At 44.7% G+C, this 22,523-nt stretch overlaps 2 protein-coding genes across 2 annotated transcripts in view; one reads left to right on the forward strand and one right to left on the reverse strand.

Moving 5' to 3' along the window:
- Positions 1-14,604, reverse strand: part of EGLN1 (egl-9 family hypoxia inducible factor 1) — a 34,576-nt gene extending 19,972 nt beyond the window's left edge. The window contains exon 1 of the mRNA XM_066178769.1: positions 13,289-14,604. Within this exon, the coding sequence (XP_066034866.1) occupies positions 13,289-14,197 (909 nt within the window). The 5' untranslated portion in view covers positions 14,198-14,604. The remainder of the gene's footprint in view (positions 1-13,288) is intronic.
- A 427-nt stretch (positions 14,605-15,031) lies between these two features.
- TSNAX (translin associated factor X) overlaps positions 15,032-22,523 on the forward strand; it is a 57,013-nt gene continuing 49,521 nt past the window's right edge. Inside the window, exon 1 of the mRNA XM_066178772.1 lies at positions 15,032-15,452. The gene's annotated coding sequence lies outside the window, so the exon portion shown is untranslated. The remainder of the gene's footprint in view (positions 15,453-22,523) is intronic.

Genomic DNA, 22,523 nt, shown 5'->3' on the forward strand with positions numbered 1-22,523 from the left:
GGGAGCAAGTCCCACAGCATGTGGGTTTTAATTGTGACTGCCCTGCTACTAACTCCATGAAATCAAGCTGCAAGCACTAACGAGTGAGATACCTCAGCTGTCATTGTTTTGGGGTGTCTTCCAGACCCTTAATGAACCACATCACAAAACATCTCGGACATCCAAGGTTACTCTCAGCACACAGATTTGCAAGCAAAGGTAAGAAAAAAGCTGCTGCTCCATGCACAGCACTGTGCCCAAATCCACCCACTGCGTGCAGAAGGCTGCTCACATCATCTGCACTCCAGGTAAAACGTTTGCTTGGAGCGGCCTTGCAAAAAGGTACTTACCTCTCTGAATGCCAGCTCTGCCCTCAAGCCTACTGATCAACTTATCCCCACACCTGGTGCACACACAAATAAGTAAAAAGACAGACATATTTTATTTCCAGAATCAATGCAAGCAATGTGATATACCTACCACAAAGACAACTGAGAATTACTCCAGAAAGAAAGAATTTACTTCCTCTGTAAGACAACTCTTAATTAAGGGTTCCCAAATCAAGATAACTGTTCCTTAAAAATGAAGGCTAGATGATGAAAGAAGAGTGTAACAGACTTTTCAGAGGGAAAAAATCTCAGAGGGACTCCATCTTCCCATCACTGGCAAATTCTGTTCCCTACTGAGCCCCTAAAGAATTCCATCACTCCCTCCAGAAAGCTGTTCCCAAAGGGAAGGGGTGGAGGAGGAGGAGGAAGGCAGGGGGAGGCGTGGGGGGGTTGGTGCATTGGAATTTTTGCTCTTCAAAGGCAAGTTTTCTCTGGGGTTTTAATATAGAGCTATTATAAGATGAATTGCAGAAGTCGAACTCTCAATGGTGAGGAAGCATCATTTATTACTAGCTTTGTCTTTCAGTGGGTGTGTTCCTTCAAAGTAGCAGGATGTGAGTGTAGAAAGAGTAAAAGACACAGTAAAAACTAGAAATCTGCAAAATTCAAGTTGCTTTATAAGACAACTAAACTCAAAATAAATCTAGTTGATCGTATCTTCATCTACATTTCATGTCCTGCAGTGGAATATTATTTTCCATGTTTACAAGGTCCTTTATAAAACTATAGGACTAAACAGGTAAAAATAATGTATGTTTATCTTATTAGCTCTTACAATATAATTTTGGCATAGCCTTGGCTCATGAGTGAGACAACTCCCATTTTCTATTTTCACTAAGGAAAATGACAAAGTCAGGACTCCAGTATAGGAACTCCTGTGTTGTTCTTGAGTCTGTGCCAGGTGTTAGGAGGCCTTCAAGAGTCATTACATGTCATTTTGTCCAAGCTATAGTGGAGATTTAATACAAATTTACACAAGCCATTAATTTTAATGCCAACATCAAACATTTTAAAATATAAAGCACTTGAATCACAGATTTTACTTCCAAGACATTTCGTAATGATGAAACGGGCAAAGAAAAGACCAGTAAAACAATAAATTCCAGTTGCAATTTCACTATATCAAATCAACCTCCTCTGAGTGAAAAATGAGGTGCTACCAGCAGGATTCCCAGAGGACCTGTACTATTTCTCTATGACCTGGGAAAACGGGGTGAAGAAGCAGAGTGATGGTGTTTATCTGCAATACCTAAACATGCTGCAGCGCCTCCCAGCCCTGGATGCAGAAAGGCACACAGAGGGTGTAAAATGATACCGACTGCCTAAACAACAAAATGGGAGGTGAAATTCAGGGAAGTGTAAGTGTGAAGAAAGACCCCTTGGGGGGAAAAAAAGCTTGCTTATACAGTGATGTCTTCTAAACTGGATACCATCACTTTAGAAAAAAAAAAAAAGGAAAAGTAGTAAATACAGGCTGTTCTCCCAAGAACTTCATCTTAGCACAGCAGAGGAAGCAACTGAAGTGTCATAAATCACCAAACAAGGAAAGGCAACACAGAATACATCACCCTGCCAGCACACAAAATCAGGATATATTTGTACACTAAATACTGTGCTTCTGCTTGCCTTACCTTGATCAGCAGAACCAGAAAAGCTGCACAGAAGTGCAGCAGGAATAACTAGAATCATGAAACAGTACCCATTGGATAAACACTAAAAAGACTACAATTCCTCAATTTAGGAGGGAAAGCATGTCAGCTGAAAAAAACACATGCAAACAAATGCCAAACTTCTTAAAAGAATATGACAAGTAAAACTACTGTGAAGTGAGTTTTCACAATACAGTCTAAGAGACACTGAAATCACCATCAATAGGTTTTAAACAAAAGGAAGTTCCTTTTCCATCTAATCAAACTGCAGGACTCGCTGTTACAGGATGTTGCAGAGGCCAAAAGTACAAATGGCTTTTAAAACAAGATTACATAAATTAATGGCAAACGTGTCCATCCATCTGCACGTATTACAGGCTAGATACAAGCTCTGTCTTAGAGCTCCTGGATTGCCAGAGGTAGATGGCATTTGAGAACATCATTTTATATACACTTTGAAGCTTTATATACAGAACAATTATTGATTAATTACAACAATTACATAATAGTATAATCATAGATGACAAATACTTGTGTGAAACAGATATTTGATGAGGAAGAACTCTCACTGAGCAAACACAAGAGAGCAGCCTGCTAGAACCTCAATGAAATTAACCAGAGAGCAAAAAGTGTAAGCTTTGAGCAGAGAGTCTTCAGCATCTGAACAATAGGAACAAATGGTTTTAAATTTTAGGTGTTTTTTATAGTAAGACTGGATACTCCTCAAAAACGCTTAGCTTTAACCTACAATTCATGGCCTAGCATCTAGTTCATACAGAAGGTCACTTCAGATGAACACAACCCCGTCTGGCTCCAATTTACTACTAGATATATGGCAGGGATGGCCAAGCTGCCATCTCCCGAGAGGCGCATGGCTCTTATCTCTGTCACACAGTCCCTGCCGAAGACAAGCCATTGACCGGGTGCCACAACTGCTGTACCTGGCAGAGAGCAGCAACTGAGGCAAGTCCTGTCCCCTGCACCCCTGCTGGGCCAGCCGGCCTCTCTCAGCACCTGCTCCTTCTCCCTCCTGCTCTCCGTCAACAGGAAAGGAACACACCACTGCACAAGGTCCCCAGAGGATCATAGGCAGGATGGAAGTGGGCAGGAGCAGCAAGCTTGTGTGGGGAGCATAGATGAAAGAAAATGACTAGCAGGTAGATGGAAGAGGTAAGGACTGTACTTGAGAGCTGCAGGTTTTTGATTTATTCAACAGCCTGGCAAAATACATAAGCCTGACTCTTACCAGTTCAAATGTTTCCCCCCCCACACTTATCTTTTTTAATATGGAGCAGGTGGAATTTTTCATAAGTAAGATAAAACTGAAATGTACCAAAAAAATATTTGGCCAGATGCTTGTTACAAATTTACTACATAAATAAAGTGAAAATATGTGAAATATTAAAAGTAAAGCACTTTTTAGTAGTTTGTGGCTTTGAAACAGCATATTTCATTGTTCTGTCTGTCCTGCAAGAAAAGGATAACTATGCCAGGTGCCCTTATGCCCTCTCAGTACAGAAGTGGATCCAAGATCATATATAACTTTAAAATAATTTTGGAGAGAAAGTATGAATCCCCTACAGGTAATTGACTTTAATTTCTTAAACGTTTGCTTAAATCAGTCTTGTGAAGTGTACACATGCTTTGTATCAGCAAACTATACTAGGAAAGGACTGTGCTGTGAGCATATGCACACACGAAAGGAAAAACAGGCAACCTGGGAGAAAAGAAGAAAGAGGCAGCAGCACAGACTTAGTAAAAGACCACCTGGATGACCAAAAGGGATCCAAGGCAGGAATATTTGAAACAGTTACCTTACTGGCACATTTGACACAATGATCCCTTAGGGAGCAAATGACCACTAGTAGGAAGCCAGACTCCGGGCAACTTCATTCAGAGATGCCATGAGCAGGACTTATACTGACAATGTCATTGCTGGAAAAAAAAAAATTAACAGATTGCAAAATTTGGCTTGTTTTGTATCTTTTCCATTTCAAACTGCAGTATTTTTTTTCCATGGGAGCACTGAGGTTGGCAGGCACCTTTGGAGATCATGTGGTCCAGCCCCCTGCTCAGAGGTGGGTCATCCAGAGCAGGCTGGGTGACCAGAGATCAGGTTTTGAGTATCTCCAAGGATGGAGACTCCACAGCCTCTGGAGCAACCTGCTTCTTGGTTCATCACAATCGAAAATGTGTTTCTTACATTTCAATGGAATTTCTTGCATCTCAGTGTACCCACTGCCTTGCCAGTGAGCACTGCTGCCAAGAGTCTGGCTCCCTATCTTTCACTCCTCCCATCAAGTATCTGTACACACTGCTATAATCCCCTCACACCTTCTCCTCTGCCACATAAACAACCCCAGCTCTCTCAGTGTCTCCCAGTATGACCTGAAAGAGCAAATCCACCACAATGAACAGCACTACTGCCTGACTGATGTGCTGTCATAGAGGCACTAAAGCACACACAAATAAAGTCAAGGCAAACAGAGGTACAATTCAGCCAGCATCTATTTCACTGGGCATCATCCAGTGTGCCAGCTGAAAAGGAGTCAGTTTAAGATGCCCTTATCAACTGGCCACAGTTTCCTTTCTCACAGCAGTAAGGCTGCATGCCAGCTGCCTGAACAACAATGCAGCAACCACTGAAACTGGAAGGGCCCAATGCCTTCAGCAGAGAACAGACCACACACTGTTCGAATACAGCAGAAGCTGTTGAGGGATCTTGGCATCCACGGCAAGGTTTAGCTGCTTGAACAGATGCTTGAACGGGACAGAGAGCAGCAACAAGAGAGATATGTTATTAACTAATGATAAACTGCTTTGGAAACCTTACACGTTGCATCTGTGGACTTTTTCACAGCACAGAGAACTTAAACATATGAGGATTGCTGCCTCCAAGTTCGGACAAGTTTTTAATCTATAGCAATTTAAATTCCACATTATCACAACAATGAGGCTAAATTATTATTGAAACTTTTTTGTTTCATTTAACTAGTAACTTCAAGGCTGTTATAACTATGTAACTGCAGCCACCTGACCTACTCAAGCAGGAAGACAGAAGACCCTGGTATACAAGAAGAGCGGCAAACCACAGCAAGACTATGCCCAGCAGAGTCCTGCAGCCTCTGACACCTCACCAAGAATTTCAAGGTATCAACAGAACAAATTGATATGAATTGATAATACAACCTCTTCCTGGAAACAGATTTAAAATATCTTCATACAAAAAGACAAATCAAACAAAACCCAGGCAAAATAAACCAAACCAAGCAAATACATATAAGGCCCTAAAGTCTTCAGCATTTAGTGCACTTTATAACTTCACAGGCAATGTAACAATTCCTCTACCCTGCTAGGACTAAAAGGAAAATCTCCCTCACTGCATTCACCTTTGTATCATTTTCAACATCATGTTTATTTTGCTGAAACAAAGCAAGGCAGTCTCAGGCTCCGCTCTCACCGCAGCACATTGAGGTGACACAGCAGCATCTCCTTGAAACTGTACATAATTTCTACAATGCAGAATGCCTTCATGGTCAAACTATGAGCCCTAAGCTGGTCTGAGCCTAAATTAATGTGTAAAATTAATCCTGGGGTATTAAATAACCTTTTTCTTTAGGCCCCATTAGTAACCCTACAGGCATGGACTTCATCTCTTTGTCAGAGCACTACCCACCCAACGTATCAATAACCACCCTACCTCCACACACAACCTCTGCACAGACGTGCAGGCACGCACATTTCTACCAGATTCCTATTTATAAAAATACTCTCAAGCAGTTTTAAGTTAAATACCAAAGAACAAGAAAGTCTTCAAGTGAAAGCAGCTGTTACGTGCATAAAAGCATCGCTCTATTTTTGACAGACGCTGCCCTGGAACAGAGAGTGGATTTTGACCTGAAGCTCATGACTGCCACTTACCAGCTAATTCTGGCACAAGCCCGCACTGGAAATGTGCCTGACCACCCATCATTAACCAACAACCTTCAGAAACTTGAAGGAGTTTACAAGCATTTCATCAGCACCAAACGACTTTCCCAAGAGACCTCAAAGACAAGCATTAGTCCTCCTTCTGAAGGGTCTAAGTAAGTCACAAATGCAGAAGACAAAAAGGGTATAATAAATAATGATTATTTCACTCAGTAGTAACTGCAAAGTCAAGTAACTCTACTGTTCTACTCACTAAAAATACTGCTTTCAAAATACTGTTTTCCTAGTGGAGTGTAAAAAACATGCCCATGAATAAAGAACTTGAACTGACATAATCTGAGTATGTTGATTTCCAAAAAACACTTGTACAGTCCTTGCATTGTCTGCAGTCACTCCCCCACTGAAAAGTAACAAAATACAGCAGCACAAGAGCCAGGGAGCCCCATGAGTGTCCTACTGAAGAATTCACTAACCAACCCACTCACAACAGTCCCAAAATTAATTTTTGAACTGAAAAAAGTGCTGTCTTTGTACAAGAGCTCTCTAAGGAGCCTAAAGAGAAACGATTTAGTCTCCAGACAGGCAAGAAAAATTTTTTGCTTTATATAGAGCATCCATTTCTCTTTTATAACAGGTTTCCTTTCTGCTGCAGGAGAAAGCCTTCATTTAGATTCCAAGCATGCTATGTACATACCTAGAGGTACAAGCATATGTACTAGCACCAGTACAGAACAACACAGAAGCAACTAGAAAGACAGCATCCTGCACAACTTCAATAGCAACCTGGCCTATTCAAGCCAAGAGCCATCAGATATTAGCCAAGACAGGCTAAATCCAACTAAATCACAAATCTAATGAACATGGTAAATACCACAGAAGAGAATAATATGCTGCCGACCTGTTTTTTCAGGAAATGGCTAGCAGCCTATTCAGAAATTAAGCACCATCCAGAATAAAGGAAAACATCTCTCAACCAACCAGTCAAGGTTACTGATACAACTAACCCAGGGATCTGAGAACTGCTGTTCAGACAGTCCTATGACTTGGCAGGACATCACTTGCAAAGAATTCCAGTCCAAGAGGCCACAGGGAAGGGAAGACAGCTCTTCCTCTCGAGCTGTACAGCTACGATGAGAAACATCCCACTTGATTCTTAGGCAGTATTAAATGAGCCCATTCTGTGCAGAAGAGACAGAACATCCAAGTAGCAACATGGTCAAAAAATCATTTATATCACTCACAGGAAAAAATTAATTATCCACAGTGTACTGAAATCACTGATGAGCACAAACTACAATTTACGGGTTCCTTATCTTCAGAACAGTAACAACTAAAAAACGTGAATTCCAATTACAGTCAAAAATGGTTTGGAAAAGCGAGTGACAAACCAACCCAGAATTTCATACAGCTATCCTAACGCACCAGGCAACAGAGAGGAAATGAGCAGGACATGAAGTGTGAAATAGTACTGAAACTGCCCATATCAGACAGAGCCCCTGAAGAAGAACAAGTACGGGAGCTGGCACAAGGGGATGGGGCTGAGCAGGGACCTTCCTTACCAGCAGCAAACAGTAGCAAGCTGCAGCACATTGTTCATGGCAGATGATGCCAATCCAGCTCTGTCTTGAAACTCAAGAACATCTTTGATGCTAAGTAAACTCTAGAATAATGGATAAGAACAGACAGTAAGCTTAAGAGTAGGTTGGTTTTGAAGCTGGGAGTGTGGGGGAAATCAGTTTTCATTTGGAGAAAATACATGTTTCCACTGTACATGTTACATGGAATAATCTGGTGGGTAGATGAGCAAAATTTCTGTATAAAATTGTGGTAAGAAGGATTCTTGGAGGACAGAAGAACGACTTTCTGATGGCAAGAACCAAGTCTCACACCGAACACAAAAGAGGAAAAAAAAAGAAAAGTTAAGAAAGAAAAAAAAAATACATAGCTAGTGAAGATTTCTTAAACTGTGTTTGAATTTTCAGGGGCATATTTTGGGAGAATCAGACTCCAAGTGCTAAACTAAGACCGTAGTTTGGCAAACACTTTAAACTGGCATAAATTTGCATTGCTGCTGAAAGAAAGTCTCACCATCTGCCAGTCCTCAGTGCCAGCACAAACATCCGAACACTGAACCAGGAGCACTTCTTTTGCCAGTTTATTTTTCAGATGGATCAGTTCCCCAAACCAGTTCACAGGATGGCCATGTAAATACTTGTGCTGGCAAAGAAGAGTGACTACTTCTCCAGCACTGCCAGCCCAAAATGTTCATTGAACTACAGCCTAACACAAAGGGGTGTGGAGAAGTTCTAGCAGTCACAGGTGGTGCTCCCCACCCTTGGACACACTACATTCACATCACACTTCAAAGTTGCAATCACCACACAGCTGCCCCTCAGAAACCAGCATATCTCTAGAATTTTCTCTAGTAGGAGAACCTGCCAGAATCTCAGCAATGTTAACGTTGGCTGTATACAAGAGTTTCTTCTGGATGCTGTTGTACTTCTCAACCAAAAGATCGTTTGCAGGAGAAATCTCAGTCAGTGTTCTGATCATCTGCTTCACCTGGGACCCAAAAGACTTGTACGTGAGGAACAACAAATGAAAACTATAGTCATCACATGTCAGGGCTCTACTCCAAGAGGGATTTAAGAACTGTGTGTAGGCTGTTGTGTATCCATGAATCACCACACAATCCTCTGCTGACCTGCACACTCATCTACAAGAAAACATCACCAACAGAAATTCTGCTGTCAGGGAAAGAAGGAACAGATAAGGACAAGCATTGGTGATGTTCTGTATCAAGGTCAAGCAACACAAGCGAGTACTGGGAGATGGAGAGAGACCTACCCACACTTTCCCACAACAACTCAGTGGCAAATTCACCCATATATGAGGTCATTCACTAGGAACCAATGAGATGAGTAAGTTTTCTACCAAGAAATGAATTCAAGGTGTGACAGCAAATAAAACTCCAGAATGATACAGGACGATCAATGTAATCACACATGCCACAAGCATATTGAAGGGAAGCCCCCCACACTTTACAGACATTCCTAAGCCCAGATCTCCAATGACAGCCCTTGGGTCCTTCAATCAGAGCAGGATTTACCCGAGTTGCACACCTGCCCCTGTGCTCGCTTTCCTTTCTTCTACCAGAGTATTGGCATCATCATCATTTTCCAGTACCTGCTTGGTTGCCAAGTCCTTATTTCCTACCTCTTATTTTTCATCTGTCTTCTTATTGCCACACATGCTTAAAAGGTATATTTCCTAGAATAAGATACAGTAGAAAACACACCCATAAATCTTACTTTTCCTTGGCAACATTAATCTAACATGTTTGTAGAAAAGCTGCAACACAAATAAGTGGCAAGAGCAGAGAGCCTCTTCTGTCCACTTTATAAAAAAGCTAACAGCAGGGTATGAGGAATCCACTCACTCTTAGAGAATTATTTTCTAAAGAAGCATTACTAACTTCTAAAGAATCTAATTTAATAGGGCACAGTCAGACTAGTCTGAATCCAGAGTCCTCTAGGTCTTCAGAGAACCCCAGGATCTCCGGAGTAAGAGATGGGCAATTGTCAGAAAAAGCAGAAAAGCAAGTTTGCACAATGTGTAACAAATAAAGCAATTTTTTAAGCTACAGGTGGCTGAAAAGCAATGGGTGCCAGTGGTCTACTAGAAGAGAGAGTAGAGCATTAAAATGCAGCAATTTGAACAGGACTGGTCTCCTGACAGGTTTCAAGACACAGGAATGAAGGAAAAACTAAAGGGATGCAACAGGGCCTGTCAAACTGTCTACCTAATGTCCTTCCAAAAAAAAAAAAAAAGGCAAGGGGTAGGGTTTAGGAGATGGTTGGCACTGGGTGAAATGGCAAGCAAAAAGAGGAATAGCTGATGGATTGGATGTCAGGTCATATGGTGATTATTAGGAAACCAGTCCACAACTGGGAGGTCACAGTATTACTCCAGGACCAGTAAAGGATGTAAGCTTCAGATCAGCAGAGTCCAAAATAAGGGAAAGAGAAAGCTGTCAAAAAAATGATCATAAATCTAACCCCACCCTTAACGCCTTCTTCATGCTCCAGAGGGGAAGGAGGAAAAACTTTCTCACCTGAGTGAGATTCAGGACAATTTCTTTTCCTGATTTTGATGAGCAGGCTTTTACCTCCACTAGCTATGCAAGAACAAGACAGGCAGGAAACAGAAATAGATGCATGTACATATGTGGCAACTGATAAGACAAAGGAAAAACGAAGATAATTTATGAAAAGATGAAAGAGGAAAAAACTAAAAAACAACAGGAAGTAGAAGAAAGACACTAGAGCTCAAATATGCAAGTGTCTGCTAAAGAAAAGAGGGAAGCAGAGTCTAGAAAGAAAGAGAATAAAAGCAAGGAATGCAGTAAGTCAGGACTTCCAAGATGACTAAATAGTTAGCCATTCTCTTATACTTGCTGCTGTCTCCACACACCTCAAAGGTACTTGGCTAGTTTATAACTATTGCTGTACAGATATCTTTCAGGCTGGAGAGTAATTTGCTGACACTCAGGACTAGGTAGAACCACATCAGTTTAAGCAGATCAGTTCTAGGTGGCCCAAGTAGTCTAAAGAAAACACCTATCAGAGACTTTAAAATATAAAAATCTCAGGTCACGACCAACATCTTACCCTGTTTCATGTTCTTTGCCTTAATGGACTGGCCCTGGTGAATGTAAATCAGTTTGAATTACATCCTACTAACACAACACAGCTTTTTTCCTGACAGGCAAGTTTACAACGTAAGAGATTCGGGACATATATACCTCAGACCCATATCTTCTTGCTTCTTCATACACTGCTTCTAGACAGTTTACAGAAGTGATGGCTGTTCAATGCCAACACCACCAATGGGTTACAAGTTACATGGTTATAATACAAATTAGTTGAAGTAATCCTCCAGGTATCATCTGCTTTTGTTTATCCAACTCTGAGGTAACTCTCTGAGAGTGAATGACAGTTTTCACTCTGCTTTTGCTGGCAATTTTAGAGAATTGAGCTTTCCTGCACACTAAAAGCACTGACTTTTGTGGGGAAATAAGCAAGGGAAAGTGAGAAGACAAAGTAATGCATTTCTGTGCCACCAAGGAGTAAAGTATTGTACTTTTATTTATCTGATCCCTGCACCTGTTCTGATCCCCCAGAGGGATTTCAGCAGTGACTGAAAATCAAGTAGGAATGTAAAATACACTAGTCCAGGAATTACAGGCATGAATCAGGATTATGACTCCAAAAGCCCCTGAACCTATTCTTTACAGAAGCATACCACCCCACATAAAAACAGAAGCAGTATTCCTTTTTGCTGCATAAAATTGAAATCCAGCAAAACCACTGATGTTCTTAGAGTGCAAGTTTGAAGCCTTGAAGAGATAGATTTAAGACCTCCTGAAAGCTTAGCTGGTTTAGAAAAGTCCTGCAGGGATCTATGAGGACTCTACACCATGTTCCCATTGAAAAGTTTTAGCTCAGTACTGGTTCAACTGAAGAAATACAAAGACAGCATTACAAAAAAAAAAAAAAAAAATTAAAAAAAAAATCCCACCCTCTTCTTTATCACGGGAGTTTCCCGTGCCCTGAACAAATCCAGGGCTGTTTCTTGCAGTCCAGTTTCTCCCTTCCTCCCTCCCGCAGCTTCCTACCAGCTGAGATTCTGCAGCTGCAGCAACAACAGTCCATCTGTGACAGTGCAACCACCTCGGCAGGATGACTCCTACCATTTCACTGGCTTCCTTATGCTTTAACAGAGGTAGCAAAGTCTGAAGGGGCTTCACCCCTCTTCTTTTTTTTTTTTTAAACTGAAAAGATACTGATGAATATTCATTACTAGCTCTCTACCAAGGACACGAGTTTTATTTAAAGGACTGGAAGGGAATCGCAAATTAGGCTAATACAATGGGAGATTTTGACTCAGTTCTCTGGTCTCGAATTAAGAGCTAAGGAGTAAGATTTTTGCGGAAAAGTGAGTTGATGAGAGTAACATAAAAACTCTGCCCAAAGCCGCTCTGCTCCACGGCTGTGACTCTGCTGCCTGCCACAACACCATTTGCCAGAGTGCTGCACTGTAACTCACAGGTTTATTGTGCCACCGGGGCACGCAATGAGGTGGGTCTCCTGACCACATTTTTAAGTCCCGCACTCAGCAGGCCACATCCTGAGCCAAGGCTTACCAAAACCCGGCCCACTCAGACGTTTCTGTGAGCCTACAAACGCTATGCACAAGTGGTTCCACGCTCCCCAGCCAGCGCCGCTGCCGGGACAGCTCGCAGTCGGGCCCCTGCTTCCCGAAGCCTGTCATAGCACTGTTACTTGGGGTTTTTTCGGGAGATCACGAAAGAAGTCGCATTTCAATACTCATCACCTAGCGGATAAGCTTCCAGGTCAAGAGTGTTTTAACAAAACGCAGGCATATAAACAAGATCACCTTTTTTTCCCCGCAAACAAACCCTTTGGCACCTTCCCGGCAGAGAGCAATCCCCAGGCTGACCGCGGGACAGCAATCCGCCCGTGGAGGCGGCGGGTCCCCCGCGGCCGGGCGTGAGGCACAGAATTGTTCGGGCTGGAAAGGACCTCTGGAGATCACCCAGTCCAACCCTCCTGCCCAGGCAGGGTCGCCTGGAGCAGGTGACACAGGAAGGCGTCCAGGTGGGTCTTGAATGTTTCCAGATAGAGACTCCACGACTTCACTGGGCAGCTTGTTACAGTGCTCTGCCACCCTCAACGTGAAGAAACTCTTCCTCCTGTTGAGGTGGAACTTGTGTTTTAGTTTATGGCCACTGCTACTCGTCCTGTCACTGGGTAACACTGAAGAGTCTGGCACCGTCTTTTTAACATTCACCTCTGAGATATTTACATACATTAATGAGATCCCTTCTATCCTCTTTTTACTAGACTAAAAGGGCTCAGCTCCCGCGGTCTCTCTTCATGACAGAGATGCTCCAAACCCCTAATCATCTTTGTGACCCTCTAGAGAAAAACAGGAGCTTCTTTCTCGTACTGAGGAGCCCAGAACTGGACACGACTCCCAAGCAGAAGTCGGCTCCGGGGAGCGGAGCGGCAGCGGGAGCACACGCACGGCACAACCCCGCGCAGGCACCCGCACGGACGGACAGACAGCCGGACGGACGTGCGCACACGCACGCAGCCCCGCAGACGGCCGCACACGTGCACGCACACACGCCCGCAGCCGGGAAGCGCCGGCTCCGCCGCCCCGCTCCCGCCCCTCCGCCACAACCCCCTCGGCTTCAGGAGCAGGGGGAGGCAGGGCACCGGGGGTCCCAGCTCCCTTCCCCCCTCTCTCACTCACTTTCGTCCTGCCGTTGATTTTGTAGTTGCCCAGCTTTCCGTTGCAGTGCCGGATGAGATCGTCCATGCTGTTCATGAGGAGCCGGATGGTCTGGCAGCCCGGTTCCTTGCCCTCCACCCAGGTGATCTTGTCGCCGCGGATGTCCTTGGAGGAGTCGCTCTTCTGGCTGACGAGCTGCCCGTCGGTGAAGCGGCCGGTGTGGTGGAGGGCCCGCACCTCCTCGGCCACCAGCCCGCCCAGCTCCTTGCCGAGAAAGTCGTCCACCACGCAGATACCGTGCTTGTTCATGCAGGGCACGATGTACTCCAGCGCCAGCCGCTGCGGCACCAGCGACTTGGTCTGCCCGTTGGGGCGCAGCGCGGCCCCGCCGGGCCCCGCCTGCACGCCGCCCGGGTACAGATTCGACTTGTCCCGGTACAGAAGCACTGCCTCCCCGGAGGGCGACGGGGACTGGGCCGCGGCCTCCGCCTCACCGCCAGCAGCTGCAGCGGCGGCGGAGACGTGATTGTTGGTCAGCGGGGCGGCCTCGGCGGGGACCTCCGGGGACGGCGGCGCTGCGCCCTGCCCGACCCCCGCCCGGCTGCCGCCGCCCGCCGCGGCCCCGCCGTGGGCGCGGGGCGGCAGGGGTTGCCCGCCGCGGGGCTCGGTAGCGCCCCCTGCCGCGCCAGCCGCGGCAGCGCCTCCGCCGCGGCAGATGAGCTTGTGCTTCTTCCAGTCCTGGCGCTGGTGCTCCTTGCTGCAGTAGAAGGAGCTGCGGCAGCGCCCGCACCGCAGCAGGTTCTCCATCTTCCCGCACAGCTCGCAGTACTGCCGGTCCCGCTCGCTACTGCAGCCGCTGCTGCTGCTGCCGCTGCCGCCGCCGCCGCTGCTCTCGCCCTGACCGGCGCCTCCGCCGCTGTCATTCGCCATGGCGCTGGTGGTGCCGCCGCAGCCCCGCTCCGCCGGGTCGTGTTATGTAAGGAGGCGGGCGGGAGCGGCGCTAACGCGGGCCCCCGCCCGGCCGCGCGGGGAGGGAGCGCTCACTGCATCATGGCCGCCCGGCTCCGGCTCTGCCGCGGCCCCCGCCGCCTCCGCCGGCCCGCGGCCTCCTCCGGCGCGCGGGGGCCCGCGCCGCCCTCCCTGCGCCGCGAACGCTGCTTAGCGCCGCCTCATCGCCGGCGGCGGAACGGCCGAAGGGGAGCGGGGTAGCGCGGCGTGTGGCTGCCTTCCGCTCCCCGCCGGCCGCTCTGCCCGGTGCCGCACGGGCCGGCGCGGCCGCCGCCTCTGCCCACCGCGCCTCGGCCGCTGTGCCGGGGCGAGGAGGAGGAGGCGCCACTCCAGCGGCCCGCTGTGCACGTACGCCACTTCCAGCCCGCCAGCGCCGCCGGCACGTCAGGCGGGCGTGGCCGGGCGGGCGGGGCCGGGCCGGGGCCGGCCGCGCCCTCCGCGCCGCTGCGTGGGGGGCTGAGAGGCGCCGCCGCAGCCGCGGGTCTGGCCCCGGGCGCAGGGAACGGTTTCGGGCTGCGCCGCGGCGGCCTCAGTGCTCCCGGGGGGATGGCGCCCTGCCCCCGCATGACCGAGCGCGGCCTTCCCGGCAGGGACAGTGGGGAAATTGCTGGGGTTGTCACTGGTCTGTGCTGCCGGTGCCGCCCCGTCGTCGCTGAGCAGGTCGCTAATCTCAGGGTGCCCGTGACCCCGGGGTGTGGGCCTGCCGCAGGTGAGGCGGGGGCACCGAGGAGCGGCGGGTGACGTGGAAGCTGGGCACTGGCTTCAATGACAGGCAGGGTGGCTGCGGCGGCACCCGGCTACAGTGAGGGGCTAGGTTTTGTCACTCCCGTAGGCCCCAAAATACTCCTGCCGGATAGCTGCTAGAGCGGGAGAGACATGTGCTGTCTCCTTCGTAAATAACACGTGGCTTGTGTCCCGCCTCACGGGGTGGCAATGAAGGCCGGAGCTAGGCTGATGAAGCGAAGAAAAAGCAAAAAGCAGGAAGAAGGAGCCAGTTGATGCAGCTGCCAAAACAAGGCGAGGCCAGGAGTTGGGGCCTGTGCTGTGACGAACATGGCAAAGTCTCTGACAGGAAAAAGGAAGCTCGTTTGGGAGAGCAGTGCTGGTGGAGGGACAAAGGTCTCGGCTCAGTCACGTCGGTTGTCAGAAGCCACATGGGGATCTGTACTCCTCTGAGGTGATGTTAAAGCTTCCACTGATTCGATTAACCGTGGCTTTGCTTGCTTGTGGTATAGTTTAGGAAAGTGGAGTGTATTCTGCAGTTTCCTGTAGTACAGCCCAACAAGGTAGTCAGAGCCGTGTGGTGAGGCAGAGCAGTGATTCCTCCTGGGCTGGGTGTTCTCCCATCCATCTTCTCAGAGAACCAGTTGGTGATCAGACCGCCAGTATCCGCTGCCTGGGCTGGGCTGGTGAGACACGATAGATACCCTTGGTCTGCACTGCCTGTAAGTTAAGCAAATCCATTCTAAAGCCCAAGAAGTGTAAAATACATGAGCCAATATACAGATCTTGAGGTAGAAAAGTGAAATGAATCCTCTTGTTGGTAACCCAGAGGCTGCCACAGGACTTCACGTGACTTTGGATAAGTGATTTGTTCTCTGCCACTGCAGAAGAGGAATACTAATGCCTTTGCTTCTCACTGGCTTTTGTGAGGTTTAACAGTGTAATATTCTTGTATTATAGTGAGATGACTTTATGTATGCAATAAAAATGGTGTAGTTCTTATCTCTCCTGTAGAACTGGATTTAAGACTGATTGGCATAGTAATAGGACTTGGAGGAATGTCCAAGTACACTGAGTGTACTATATGAAGGATGTAGGAGAAACAAAGTGTACCAAGGCTATAAGTGCCTTGTGGTACATACATGAAAAATGAGAAGGAAAACCAGGGTGAATTATTAGAAAGGCAAGAGAAGTGCTGAGGGGACAAGGTCATGAAAGCCCAGTGGAAAAAATTTCAAGGTGAATATGACTAATGAGCTCCAAGGGTGAATTAAAAACAACAACAACAACCCAAGGGAAAAAAAAAAAAAGGTGGCAAATGAACTGGAAAAGATGGAAACTAAAAACAAAATTCCAGATTAGTAATTTCTTTGTGGTAAGGGCATAAGGAAGTGGATTAAAACCAAGTTTTAAATCCAGAACATGAAGTGGACAGATTTTTAACGTAGGTTTAATGAGAGTTTTTCCTTCAACTATAGGTATCTGAGGTATGTCAAAAATACTGGGCTTAGGCATTCCTCTAGCATGCTTTAATATTAATTCAGTTGATTTCCTTGGACTTGCAGTATTGTTAAACTGGGCTAAATGACAAGAGAGGAACTTGAGAAATGCAAATAGTGGTATTCTGCTAGATAGAAACAGAAGAGTTAAAGATCTTTTGCATTTGTTGTGTACTCTTTCAGCATACACAATGGAGATGAAAGTCACAGACTCGAAACTCAATCATCCAACCATGAAACAACTAAGAAAAAGACCAAGGCACAAATATGGTGCCTGGCTAAAATCTAATGATAGTTATTAATTTACAGGCTAATTTGGCTTCAAAAGTCTTTTGTTCTTTCCCTCTCTTTTCCACATGTCTTTTCGGATGCAATTAAAGGTTTGCATCTTAGTTTTTTGCATTTGCTAATGTGCTAAGCTACTTCAGGTTGTCTTGACATCATACTGTTTCACAGCATGGTCAACAAAAATCCCAAGTTCAACGAAATCCATCTCTGGGTGTATAAGGCATTTGCCTCATTATTGCAGCACTGCACCCGTGACACAAAACTTAACTTTAAAATGACAAAGCTGTGTTGAAGAGCAGTGCTGGTAAGGAAACTCAGGAATACAATGTGTATTTATATTACAATATTGTCTGCAACATGCTAGAAATGTTTTCCAAGCATATTAGGCTCTATTCATTGCCAAAGAGCTTGTTCCTTAAAAGACAGTGTTAAGGACAAAGCACAACAAAAAGCGACACACAATATATCAATATGATGGTTGCCAGAACAAAGGAGGAAGGGGCTTCCTTCTCTTTCTTTTTAGCTGATTACTCTTCACTTGGTCCTGAAAGTGGCCTTTCTAAGATAGTGAATTTCTTGTCTATGTCAGTGACTGCTGGAAAACAGCTTTACTGGTGACTAGGTAATGATGAGACATACTGCTTTGCAGAGAATGCAGTGAAAAGTCTTTAAATACCAGTCATGATGAGGATGTTGGGGGATAAACTTAGTGCAAGGTCATAGTTTTTTATCACCACTTAGATATGGATCTGATATGTTTATTAGAAAGGGGGGAAAAAAAGGTTGGTCAATGAATAACTTCGCTGTTTTTATTAAGTAGCAATAACGGCTGCATTTATACCATGCTTTAGATAGCTTGTGTACTGCAGTGCTGAGATTATATAAGCAACCAAAAAAGAATCTCTGAAGCCTGGGGAGAAGGGGAATGAGAGTAACAAGATTATAGAAGGTTACAAATCAGTTTAGAAATAAAGTTGAAATGAAAAGTAATCTCATGTTGAGATAGTTTTGCTGTGAATGGGAAAAGAATGCTCAGTCGCCAGGCTAAGTTTTTCATTGCTGCCAGAAGGCCTCTTGGAAGCTACACATGCTCCTGAGGGTCGTGGTGTCTGGTATCCATGAGACAGATGCATGTCCATAACAGCATCATCATTAAAAGTCACAACTTGGGGGCTTGTAGCATTTGCTCTCCTCCACCCAGACCACTCCACCATGTTCTTCAGCCTGACTGCTACTTTTCCACCTAGACCGTTACGCATTGGTCTCAACAGTGCCATTTTTCAAGCTTGCTTTTCATACTAGATAGTGAACTGTAACAGGTTTGCAGATTTTCCAAATTAAAGGAGAGAACTGTTTGTCTGAATTGGATTCTCTGTTAAATTCACTTCCTTTCTAATCAGGACAGAGTGTACAGAGTACATCCACAAGGCTATGCAAGTGCTCCTTTGTTGAATGCACGCTCTTTTCCTGAGGTACTCAAAGGGTTAGCATGGTTTATTCATCTCCCAGATACCTCCCCTGGCCCCTGTTTCTGCAAAGCAAGGAAAGGGTCACCCCGTAGAGGTGATCTGGAAGGTGTGGGGTTATTGCCTGGTAGGACTAGTGCCAGTCATTGCACAGGAGCACGAGACCAAACACAGGGTCCCTCAAATCATTTGGGCAGCATAACTGAAGAGGTCTCAGAATGTTTCAAGATCCAGGCTTTGATATGCCAAGAACTTGGTGTTTACCACAGTATGAAGTGGCAAAGGGCACTTGGGAGAACAGAGACTTTGGCTCAGAGCCCTGAAAATAATCTGCAGTACCCTGTATCATTTCTCATTCTGCTTACTCCTTGTTGATGCCATTGTAAAGTTTCCCTAAAAGGTTTTGCTGAAACTAAAGTAATAGAATAAGTTGGTTGTTTATCACTGAATATGATAATGGTCTAATGTTTAAAAGAAAAAATCTTTCATTATAATCTGAGTTTATAAGTGTTGGACTAAATTATAAGAAGTATTCTCAATTATTCTACGTAAACTTGTGTTTAATACTGTCTTAAATATTATGAAGTTCCTTCAGGCTGTTTAACTAAAAGTGGTTTTGCTGTCCCTGAATCTGTCTGAAATTATATGCATTTTCATATCTGGGAATATAGCCTATTTTTATTACACCAAAAATATTGTTAGGGTTGATCCAGAGAGATTAATACTTACTAATTTTTTTTGTCTACTGTAATAATTTTATTCATGTTTAAGGCAAATTAATTATGCCAGTGAAATACCAAACAATGGGGTTTTTTTCTTTTTACATGAAAATTCTACTTCCAGATGTCTGGATCTATAAAGCTATGGAAATGCAGCATAGCTTAGAAAATGCTCAAGACCAACTCATTCCAGTTTTGTCCTCATTTTAAACTTTGTTCCATGAAAAGCTCAAAAGCTTTTTTTCACATTGTTTGCAAGATTTCTCCAGAGGGAGTATTTCTGGCTTTGGTTAGAAAAGAACTCCCTGTCTTGCTAAAGATTGACAATTATGTACATTTTTGGCCTCTAACTTAAGCAAGCCAGCAGGCCCTCAGTATGCTTAAAGCCCAATTATGAACAGAAAATTTCTTTTAAAGAACATTTTTCAAACCCATTTGAAATTCATGCATTGATACAGCAATAAACACTTTTGGGGGAAAAAAAAGAGAGAGGTTCCTGTTTTATCTGTATGTAGGTCAAATTTATCTGAACTGCTCCAGAAACTTTTCTTGATTTTGGTGCAGACAAGTCTTTCAGAGTGAGAACAGAGAGAGAAATAAAGAAAGCCCAGCACTTCATAGCGGCACAATCACAAGAAGACCTGTTCATTCTGCATCTGATATGTGCTTCCTGCCCCTCTGTCATCATGATTCAGCATGGTGACATGCTGAAAGATCATTAAGGTGGAAACAATGCCGAGCAGTGTTAGGATGATGTGACCTGCCGTGATTATTTTGTGTGTACCTGATTTATTGCACATCATATTTTCTCTTTCCTCGTCTTTCGGCTGCCAGGCACGTAGTTCTTACTTCTGCCAGTGCCTGGTCTTGTACTTGGAAAAGAGAACAGGGATGCCCTGGGGTGTAGGCAAGGACACTTTGCCCTCTGCCCCTTGGTTTGGGAAGTTTGAGAATACCTCAGCTCATGCATTGCAATATATCGTGCTATTTAATGAATTACAAAGTTTACAGTTTATTTATTTGTTTATTTTTGTGGGTTTTTCCTTTTTTTTTTTTTTTTCTGATTACCTAGGAGCAGTTACCCAGAGCTCAAGACAGGAGCTCAAGAAGTGTTCCTTGAAACTATGGAGACAAATGTGTTAAAAACCTGGACATTTTATCTTTGGGTAAAGATGCAGTTTGTTTTCCCTTTCTCCAGATGACTAGCACAATTTCTGATACCCCTAAACTATTTTTCTTGTGGAGGCAGTTGTACAGGTAGGGGAGATTCCAAGAAAACAGTGAGGTTAAAACATTTGCTGCTGTGAAAGGAGAGACCTGTCTCAGTAATTTAAGAGAGGAAGCAAAAGATAATAGTGAGTGAGGTTTTGAACTGATAAGACTGACTAGGTAGTATTCCTCAATAACACTCAGCAGTTTGATTTTTGTTCTTATTTTGATGAGGCAGTTTCTTGAGAAGAATGGAGACAGGCTTCATTTTTGTTTGTTTTTAGGTGAACAATGGTGTCCCCCCTCTTTTCTGGAACAATGGAGATACAGTATTATAGCTGATGTTTTGTTAAAACTATCAAAGTAGCACACGTGTCCCAAAGAGCTCACCTTTGCCAGGGCTGGCTGCACACACACACACACACACAGGCACAAGCACTGTGAACCCCAGAGTCACTGCAATCCGGGCAGACTGAGTGTTGTGTTTTCTGTCACTACCCATTCTTCCTCCTGCCAGGGTGGTGCCTGTGCTCCCATGCCCCCCTCTGATGCATTACACGATCCAATGTCCTGTTGCTCTCCTGCCATTGCACCCTTCAGTGGCTACGCCATCCCAAGGGCTTTGTGATGTCTATTCTTGCATTTCCATTCTTCTAAAGACACAGGATTTTACTCCATGCCCTTCTGTTGGCTTTCAGTGCTCCTCATGCCCTTCTTCAGTGCTTTCTTCAGCTGTGGTTCATTTGAGACATGATATTGAGTTGCTGCCACCTGAAGGGGTAGTTCTGCTCCCTCCAGACGCATTCTCCCTGGCATCACTCTTTTCAAGCCCTTTGGTGAGTGAGTTCAAGAGAGTAGCTTTCTGTTGGATTGACAAGTTGGATCTGCTTACCAAGTGGTTTGATGTGGTGTGAGAGAGGGTGTGAACCAGCCGGGCCAGGAGTTGGGGAGGGAAAAGCAGGACCACCCAAGTCAGAATAGTGAGCTGCCTCAGTCATGTCGTGTAACTTCACTCTTGTTTACTTCACATTATGTAACTCAACCCATTTCTACTTTCTCTCTTCTCTGACTGAAGAGAAGCTTTTCATTTTGAAACTGTATTGAGGGAATCAGCAGATCCAAAGTGCAGGAGATTCTGTACCAAGACAGGATAATGGCTAGCATCAACTGATACTGCTATCTGAGGATGCAAGGAGAGGTATTTCAGGCTATTGATGGTGCAAACAGCATGCCAGGCACTCTGATTTTGTAAGTTTTTGTCTGTTTTTTTGTTTTTATTTTCAGGTTTTAGTTGCTGAAAGGTTCTGGCTATTTATGATGATACTTATTGATATTTTAGAACTGAACAAATATGGTATTGTGATTTTGATGCACACTCATTATGATGGTGTTCTCTGTCTTCTTATTCTCCCTGTGCTAACCAGCACAACCCTCTGTGCAAATACTCTTTGACTAATACCAGAGTAAGGTATTTAATCATGTTTTAAAGCACATTCCAAGCAACTTATACCAAGGACAGATATTTACTAAACTAGGAATGCTCATAGTAGTGGATATAGAATAATTTAAATTCGCATATTATGAAAATTGTTGTCTCCTTCCTGCATGATCTAAACTGACACTATTCATTTTATCTCTTAGTGGGCCTTGAGATGACACAGTGCTGTTCATGAATCCACTGAAACATAATATTGGAATTGTACATTGGAGAGCTTTTACAAAGCAGTACTGAAATATTAAGTCCTGGAAAACTAAGCTTACAAGGACTTTGTGCAAGTGCATAGCTGAATTTGTATTATTAACATCCTTGATTTGTGTTCAGAGTGATAGTAAGTGCTGCAGAGCTGTAATTAGTGCTGGGTTGTGATTGAGTCTTGCTATCATTCTGCATCAGTTTGTTACTGTTAGAGTCACCTGAACCTGTTCCTTGCTCATCCAGTCAGCTAATTAGTGACTCAGAGAAAAGGTGGTGTTTATTGGTACTAGAAGAAATGGCCTTTTATCTTTATGCATAATCAAAAAACAGGTCAAAAAGCAACTTGTTTCTTCCTCATACCCCTGCAGCGCAAGGCAAGATGATAATGCTTATCCCATCAGGAGGTGGATTTCACTTTTTTCTTCATTTCCTGTTGCATTAGGCTTATATTTTCTTCCTGGAATTATTCTCTCTTTTTTGTTGTTGTTTTGGGTGTGTTTTGTTGTTTGTTCATTCGTTTGTATTGGGGTGTATGTGTGTACCCTCAGATTGTTGGTAATGCTGGGACCATGTTCAGGAGTTTTCATTAAAAAGCAGATTCCTGAAAAGGGTTTCTCCTTTAGATTAGAGCTTCCTCACTGTGTGATT

Source organism: Chamaea fasciata, unplaced genomic scaffold (genome assembly GCF_029207755.1).
Source record: "Chamaea fasciata isolate MVZ Bird 193981 ecotype frontalis unplaced genomic scaffold, bChaFas1.0.hap1 SCAF_3, whole genome shotgun sequence".
NCBI lineage: Eukaryota > Metazoa > Chordata > Aves > Passeriformes > Sylviidae > Chamaea > Chamaea fasciata.